We start from the raw sequence: 9,323 nt of genomic DNA on the forward strand, positions 1-9,323 counted from the left end.
CCAGTCTAGTCGATATCAAGGGATTTAGAAAGTTCCTGGGGCTAGCGGCGTACTTGCACAAGGACTCCCGTAATTATACCGAGACGACAGTTCATCTCTCTCGTCTCTTTCAAAAAGACGAGCAATGGTTATGGAACGCTGATTGTCAGCGTTCCTTTGAAGGCATCAAGCAAGCTTGATGCAATCGCCTACCTTGGCGATTGCAGATCAAGATAAACCGTTTCATGTGTCTGTGACGCCAGCGATTTCGCAATCGGCTGCGCGTTAATGCAATACGATACAGACGGCGCGGAGCGCGTCGTCTGTTACCAATCGCGTCAGCTGCAACCAGCTGAACGCAATTACCCAGTGCATGACAAGGAACTCCTTGCCATGAAATATGCATTGGCTAAATTTAGGATCTACCTCCTAGGAGATAGATTGTACAACGTATATGCGGACCATGCGTCATTATGCACGGCCGTAAATAGCCCACACCACTCGCAAAGAATGGCGAGGTGTCTTTCCTTCTTCGCGGCGTATAATTTCTCCGTAGAATATAAACCAGGACGACTTGATGTCGTCGCTGATGCTGTTCGTCTTCGGGAAATCCGAAAACGAAGTCCATAGATACGGACTGCCAACATTCTGCCGAAGTGGGAGAGGTTAAAGAGGTACACGGCGGGGCTTCACCCGTTGACATACCTCGCAAGCACGAATGTACTTGCGCAAGAATTGATACTGGCATGGCCAGTAAATGTCGTGACTTGCTGTAAGATAAGTTGTCTCACGTCCACGATGTCCACTTGTTGGTCTTTGGGCACTCATACATGATGCGCAAGCGCGAATCATTGTACAACTTTGAGCTTAGGGGTAGCTTCAGAGTCCGCATCATTAGGGCATTTCGACCCTACTGCACTTCTGCATTTCCCGACCCCTCAGTCGTTGATGCAGAACTCAGGCATCTCGCACGCAAGTTCTTGCCGTCGCCCTTTGGGTAGGGAGTCCTCTTGCTGGGCGTCTTCGCCCCAACAGGGACCCTGGCATAGCAAAGAGCCATCATATGGCCGCGCTTGCCCGCATTTTAAACAGACCACGTCTGCATTGCCCAACTTCAAGGGAGTGGCATCTGACCTCTCGGCCGACGGCTTATACCAAGCTATCGCCGAGACACAGCTGTAGGATTGCTCCTCAACTAAGGCAATTTGGATTGCCTTTTCCATCGTCGATGGCACCTTTCTGAAAAGGACCTGTTGCGATGGGCCATGCCGTAGTTCGTTCAAAAACATGGGCACCTTAATGTGCTCCGGGATCTGACCTACAGTAATGGACGCCGACAGCGAGCGCATCTCTTGCACATACTCTTGCAGAGATCGCTTCGCCTGTCGCGGTCCAAAGAGGCGCGCCTGAAGCAACACTTCGTTGTTCGGCGGCTGGTACATGGCGCGAATGTTTTTTTTTAAGATCGCCCATGTAGGGAACGCCTTTCTGTCCGCCATAAGCGCCGAGTAAGCCCACTCTGAGGCCTTACCACGCAGATGCGACATGGCGTACGACACCATCCGTGATGAGATGCGCGACACCGCATTGCTCCACAGCTAACAGCTTGTGAACATTCGTGTTCGCTGCAGTTCCATCCGAATGGGCCTCAGCTGATGCGGCCGGCAGAGAGCATCTTAACAGTCCTGATAAGAGCCTCGCTCCAAGCTTGCTCATGCCTCAGCTCATCCTGAGTCTGAGTGACGGACTCCGCCGCAGCATGGCTATGTGCCACGGACACGGCTCTTCGCTGTCCGAGCACGAATGTCTCAAACTTCTCCAACTGAGAAACATGTTGCTCAAAAGTTTGGCCAGGGCTTGTTCACCAAGTCCCTGCGCCAAGTGCCCTGCCACCTCCCGATGATTCTCGGAGAGGTGGGGAAACGAGCCCAATCGATGTTGAGGCTCATCCTCACGTACACACGCAGAGATGCGGGTCGTGGGAAGGATATCAAGCGCTACGAAGTGTAAGCGGCACGTCTTATTATGGTAACGCTCTACTTAGACACACACCATAGCATAGCGAGGACGCGGTTAAACCGTCTTCTCTTGCGTGCAGTGAGGTAGTTGTGGTGGGCGCCTTAGAGACCTCACCCAACGCACTTAAAAGTGTCGTCACGGGAGCGGTGATCCGGCTCCTCGGATTATCGCTCCCGTGACGACACTTTTACCGCACTTACCAAGTTGGAAGCAGCTTTCAGAATGACATAAATCTAATCGTATTAAATTTATGTACCTATTTTTACCAATCAGAAATGTCATCGGTGTGGATAATTCTATTATGTATGGCTAGCTTATCTTTCTAGATACCTCGCGCAACGGATGACGCTAGCCGTCATCCCTCCTAATGTGAATGCACCTATGTGCATCACATACACATGAGCTGGTCACAAATGTGAATCACACCCGAGTGGTGGGTCTAATTACTTAATTTAAGTAATTGACCATCCCCTTAAGTACACCAAGTGTACTTAACGGGGATTGTGTAACATTCGGGCAACTTTAGCCCGTTACAGAATTGGTCAGAGAATTCTCAAGCGCCAGGAATTAACGCTGAGTACTTTATCTAGGAGGCGGAATACAAGAGATGTTTGATATGAGCAAAGTTGTAACGGGGCACTGCTGACTTGTACTGCTTCAGTACAGGTCCACTTCGCTCTGCCTCAGTGGGAGTGGTGCCTCACGTCACTTCACCAACACTTGTACGTGGAGAGGAAGACTCTCTTTAAAACACTTGATATAAAAGGGTTAAAGATTACTGTATTAAATATAATTAAGTTCTTCTCGTTTTATATCTATTTATGCTAACTTGTTTATATACTAATAATAAATATGTAATAAAAGTCTTATCTGTCACTCTCTTTGCGCGCGTCCAGCGCTGACTGTACCGCGGAGCAAGTAAATACAATGGCCTAAATCTACCAATGGATAAGAATTCTGAATATTACTATATAAAGTAATATCCTCCAAATATTATCTACCTTTTAGATAATATATTAATGAACAACCTTTAAGTGTTAATTTTATGTAACGATACACCCCGTTACAATGGTAATATTCGAAAAGCTTATCCATTGGTAGATATAGGTTATTATATCTTCTTTCACCGCGGTCCAGTCAGCGCTGGACGCGCGCAAAAGAGAAAGAGAGATAAGACTTTTAGTACATATATGTATTAGTTTATAATTGAGTTAGTATTAAGTAGATAGAAAGAAGAACTTAATTTTATTAAATACAGTTTTCATTTAATCCTCTTTAAAGCAAGAGTTTTAAAGAGAAGACTTCCTCTGCACGTACTAGTGAACGTGAAGTGACGTGAGGCACCACTCGCACGGAGGCAGTGCGAAGTGGACTTGTACTGAAGCAGTACAAGTCGTAGTGCCCGTTACAAAGTAGAGAGAACAGAAGAAGCTAATTATAGTAGTACAGCTTTTAATTAACCCTCTTTAAAGCAAGTGTTACAATGAGAGTCTTCCTCTGCACATACTAGTGTACGTGAAGTGACGTGAGGTACCACTCGCACTGAGGCAGTGCGAAGTTGACTTGTACTGAAGCCAAGTCAGTAGTGCCCCGTTACAAACACGCAATATAAACCATCACGATTTAACGCCACTAAACCGCAAGTTCAACGTCCACCTTAATATCTGTAAACTTCCAACAGAAGGAACTTAAAATACGTTGCAAAATTGTAACATCGTTAAGTTGTGTCTGTCATAACGGTGTTTTTATATTTAAACCTGGATACCGCTTTTAACAAAATCGTCATATTTCTTTAGAATATTTATCATGCGAGAAAAACTCGTCTAAATAGTAGAGGCAGCTCCTGCTGTGCTTTAGTGTGCTTTCCCTAACGTTCCTGTTTCTTAGATAATTTAATGCGACGCACAGTAATGTAACTAGATCAACGTGTCTACTTAGCAAAATGCATATCGATGATTTGATACAATAAAATACGAAGCTATGAAGAAATACACTTTAAAATTGATATACCCGCACCAATGATCGATCATACTAACATGTGACGAACTTGTCAATTTAGCGAAAGTATAAATTTTAGTTTGTCTTCTTTTAACACGTTCAAAAGAAATCACTAACAATCTATCTATAACGTACCAATTGACTGTAGAAGTATGGAATTCTTTTTGAAATTTGGAGCAGCGTTCCAGGCTTCTTGCAACATGTTTTGAGTAACGTCAATGGTGGCTTGTCCAAGTATGTGCTCAAGTATTCGTTCCGGAGTGTCAATCTTATCATAATAAATTAGAGATAAAAAATCTTTCCAAATTTCAAGACCTGGCAGTCGTTGGAAACTTTCGTCGACGTCGGTAGATAACCGCTTTGATAGCAACAATCCGAATAGCTCAACTGCGAGCGATGATGACCTATCGGATTCCTTCCAACGATAAAGAAGTTGCTTCATAACTTCGACAGAAAATTCAGGGGGACTATCGCCAAATGCCGACTCATGCATAACGACGAACAACTTAAAGTCATCCTCCGGATTAGTTAGCTTCTTGACCACTTCCTCGGCGAACTTAGAAAAATCCTTTTCCTCTTGAAAGATAAATGAAAACTGGTCGTATGCGTAATTGATTGCCTCTTTCTTCAAAGGCAACACGATGCGCTCGAGAATAAAATTTGGATTCTCTCGGATGTATTTCCCTTCCATGTATTTTATAAATACTGGTAATCCAAATGGTATTTGTTCTTGACCATTAAAAACTGCTATATCAGCAATAATTTCTCCCCAAATAATAATTTTATCGATCTTACCGTCAAGATTGTACATTTCTAGTACCTCCATAAAAGAATCGTACACAACAGCTTCTTCGTTTTCTTCCAGTACATGGGCGTAGTTGTAGAACAAACTGAAAGCAGGATCGCTTATAGTTCGTATGACCTCAAGAAAATTCTGTTGCCAATTTACATCTGAGAGCAAATCCAACAGCATCACTTTTTCAAATAACCAATATTCGAAAAGAGCTTTCTTAATCTTTTGGGAGTCAACGAAATGAGTAGTCGAGCATTTTGCCAAAACACGAGCAGCATCCCAGTTCCCAAGCTCTTTGGAGAGTACAACGGCGGCGATTACATGTGCTACTTCCGGAAGATTTGGAAGGCCCGTCTCGATTCCTTTAAACCATTTTATGAAGGGTTCAAGATTAAGGTCGGCTGTCTTCAGTGATTCCATGACTTCTAATCTGAAGTATTCGGTTGCTTTTTCTGGACTGTGGGAATTGTGGATTGCCCAGAGGATTGGCTGTTCAGATTTTGATAGTATACCTTGCTTAACATACCCATTTGTGCCTTTGCTTTTGAATGTTTTAGCCACCGTCTTTACAATATCTTCAAGCTTCATAAATTCGTCATTTCGCTCTTCTAGGACACGGGAGTCTTGCCGCAAATTGTCGACGGAGCTTTTGCCTGAAGCTGTTGCAACGACAAGGAAGTCTTGCCCAAAACTGTAGAGGAAGTTATTTCTTAGAGGTGGAGCGACGTCGTGGGAGCCTTGCCGCAAATTGTCGAGGGAGTCCTTGCTTAGAGGCGTAGCCTTAATGGAAGCAGCCATCTTGAAAGATGTCACCGCACGATAGCTTAGGAGCAGGACGAGATAGAAGAGCGGAATAGGCTTAACCTTCGAAATCATTGCGTTTTATCGCCTATTGTCAGGAAATTGAAAAATAAATCATTAATGATCACGACCAGAATGCATTTGGTACGTGTGTGCCGTCATGTAGTGATCTCGCAATCTTCTCTAGGCTTGTGCAGAGCACAGTGTTGATCTGATCTAATACTGGGTTTTTTAGAAGAAGTGGTAGGATTTGAACAATCTGTCCGTCAAGGTTGAAATCGATCGCAATTGCTCTCAAAGCGCACATGACACACCCAACGCTTTCACTCTCGTCTATTTTCTAAAGCCTTACCATCACACCTGCCCTCACGGCGCTCCGATAAAGCCTAAAATAAGTTGAGGCTAAGCTAAGCGATATTGCGAGCCATGAAGAAAAAAAAATCAACAAGCTGCACCCATGGATTCGGATACATTCAGGCATTCTGCTGACCACAAGTATTGCATAACATCGGCGCCATTGCAGTGATTACGATGAATCAAGAGGTCTAGATGACGCACACGCCGTAACAAACATTCGTTGCTGTCTTTTGGCAACTCTATTCTGCATTGTGTCGTTTACAAGGGTGAATTGTGGGCAAGTTTGTGGGTTGGGCAATTGGGCGATCATTATTGGTCCAAAACCTGGCATTTTGCTTATCTTCGATTTACTAATAGTACAGAAAGGCGATGACGCCAGATTTCGGTTCGAGCGCGCACTGCCTGCTAAACACGCTTGCCTTTGGCCACAATTGTAAAGGGATGTATCGTTACATGAAATTAATACTTAAAGGTTGTTAATTAATATATTATCTAAAAGATAGATAATATTTGGAGAATATTACTTTACATAGTAATATTCGTAAAGCTTATCCATTGATAGATATAGGCCATTATATTTGCTTGCTTCGAGGTTCATTTAGCACTGGACGCACGCAAAGAGAGAGACAGATAAGAATTTATTACATGTTTCGTATTAGTTTATAATTAAGTTAGTATTTCATAGATAGAAACAGAAAAACTTAATAATATTCAATATAGTTTACTTTTGACCCTCTTTGAAGCAAGTGTTTTAAGAGAGTCTTCCTATGCACGTGCTAGTGTACGGGAAGTGACGCGAGGCGCCACTCGCACTGAAGCAGTGCAAAGTGGACTTGTACTGAAGCAGTACAAGTCGGCAGTGCCCCGTAACACCTGGTAGCACTTTGTAGTCTGTCCAAGAACCACAGTTCCATTATTTAACATGGACATGTAAGATGATAATTAAAATACGCATCACGTTTCGCGTGATAGCTACTCCTTTCTAATTGACATAGAAAGGATTCTGGTCATACGAATGAGTTCGACCGTAGGGGGGAACGATGCCATCTTGGCCATGCTGTCCGGTTTGGACGGAGATGCCCTCAGCCATCGCCGATTTCATACAACATGAACTTGACGAGGCGAAGGAGAAGGTAGCCTTGCTTAATCAGCAAGGCTCTCAACAGGCGGAACTGTTGAGGTTACAACAGGTACAGGTGTCTGTACCTTGGATAACGCACACGCGTCATCCGGAAACCTAAAAGATTGACATCTCTAAGTATAGAAGAGTCGAAAGACTTCCTCTTAAGATAGTTTGTCGAGTTTGACGATGCCATAAGAGATCGTCATATCGTCGACGAGCAAATGCAAGTTGCATTTGCTCAGTCAAACTTGGCAGGTCGTGCCAAAACGTGGGCACTAGGCCTTAAGTTGCGCGACCCATATGTCTTTGGGTCGCTAGAGGCTTTAAAAGCCCGGCTCAAACAGACGTTTGCACCGCCTTGGGCTGAGTTCAGAGCTCGATCAGAGCTTCTGAAATTTAAGCAAGGCAAGCATGATGTTCACGCTTATGCCCAGCACATACGACTCTTGGCGAGTTGTATCACAAACAACCCAGTTTATGAACACACGTTGATACGGTGTTCACGCAAGGTCTCACGGATGGCCCTGTGAAGATCCACCTGTTTCACTTGGAACTGGATACGCTTGAAGAAGCAATATCCGTTGCGGAACAGGAGGACTTTAGCTTGAGACAGGCTCAAGCTAGTTTGTCATGATATCGTCCTCCAAGACGACACAAGATTGGCGGTTCAGCACCTATGGACCTCTATCTTTGTCGAAAGCGAGAGACCTCTCTTTTCGAACAGTAAGCGATTTTAAAAATGCAATCGCTGTCAAAAGCTAGGTCACTACGCTCATATGTGTAGTGCCCCACGCCCAGTACCGAGAGATACTGTATCATATCGCCTAATACATAAATAGTCGGCGGATTTATGCTAAAATCAGCTCGATAATAGAATTGTTTCATGGACCGAATGCCAAAAGTGGCAACGGTCGCGGGTCCGCCGTTGTTGCGAAATCTAAACAACGAGGCGGACCACCAAAAAACCGTCGAGGTCAGTAGGGGCGCAACGCCCTACTGATCCAGCAACATCAAGAGAATTTGCAAATCTCTTGACTAAAGTTGCTCCAGACACACAATCATTATGTGTCTCTGCACCTAGTGATGAGGTATCCCTCATCACCTTAAAATTAAAAGTGACAAATGATTTGTCACTTAGAGCCCTAGTGGACTGCGTAGCGTCGAATAACTTTATTCGTCGCCAGTCACCAGAGGGTTGTAGGCTCAAATATGTTGAGCGCGACATCCCTCCAACGAGGATGACGGTGCGTCTAGCGACAGGCGCATCGATAACAGTAATGAAACGCGTAGTGAGAGTTCACTACACGATTTACAGCACGATGATGATTTCATCGAACTGGATTATGATGATAAATTTGATGTCATCTTAGGTCTTCCTTGGATCAGAAAGTATGAGCCAAGAATCAGCTGGCAGCATCGATCTGTAAAGATGCCTGCCACTTGTTCATCAGATTGCCATCTAATGAACGTCTTGGAGCGTCCACAAGCGTGTGAATATACTACGAGTGAGTGCGATGGCCTCACTTGTGGTACGGTCGTTAGTACGACTGCACAAGATCACAGTGTGATTACTAATCACACTGTGGAGTCAGCTGCCGGCGGCTGTGCGGATGCACAGGCAGCGCCGAAGGTCCACTTTTCGAATAAGTCGAGTGGATTGATACATGAATGTACGCCTGGCGGGCGACATTCAAGGAATATACCGGTTGTCCAAAATGGACAACACGATGATCCTAGGTCGAGTAGAGAGTCGACAGTAGAGGACCCGACTGTGATAGTGCAATCACAGTCGGAAGACGTTAAGGGGATAAATCCCCACGTACTTGAGGAAAATTCTCCTCAAATAGGTAATGCTGAAGTGACTAGACTACAGCGTCCGAGGGATTAATCTCTCGGCAGCCTGTGAATAAATCCCAGGAAGAAACCGAGACATTGAATGTCTTGGTTAATGACTGATCAAGAGTTGGCGCTTATACTCTTGATCTGTATGCGCCTCCGAAGTTAACTTCGGAGATAACTCAATTACGAGCCCTAGAACCTAAGCGGTTCTTGAGAGGTCTGCATAGTGGTAGAATCAAGCAGAACTGCGTACTCGTCACAGAGGACGAATACGTAACCGATACTCGGTCAGCGGTTATCGTTGCAGAAAACGAACGGGTTCTCAGCAGCTTATCGGTGGACGAAAGTGTCCTCGATGTAAAGACTCGGATTGAGAGAGATACTACTCAATCCTTGGAGTCACTTAAGACAAAC

At 44.6% G+C, this 9,323-nt stretch overlaps 1 protein-coding gene across 1 annotated transcript; it reads right to left on the reverse strand.

The window, feature by feature from the left end:
• Nucleotides 1–3,932: 3,932 nt before the first annotated feature.
• CCR75_009784 (uncharacterized protein) lies at nt 3,933–5,209 on the reverse strand (the record flags this gene model as incomplete). The annotated part of the gene is made up of 2 exons (XM_067967822.1): nt 3,933–3,976; nt 4,132–5,209. The coding sequence occupies 2 exons, from the start codon at nt 5,207–5,209 to the stop codon at nt 3,933–3,935; spliced, it is 1,122 nt and encodes a 373-aa protein (XP_067818019.1).
• Nucleotides 5,210–9,323: the final 4,114 nt, after the last annotated feature.

Source organism: Bremia lactucae, linkage group LG6 (genome assembly GCF_004359215.1).
Source record: "Bremia lactucae strain SF5 linkage group LG6, whole genome shotgun sequence".
Lineage (NCBI taxonomy): Eukaryota > Oomycota > Peronosporomycetes > Peronosporales > Peronosporaceae > Bremia > Bremia lactucae.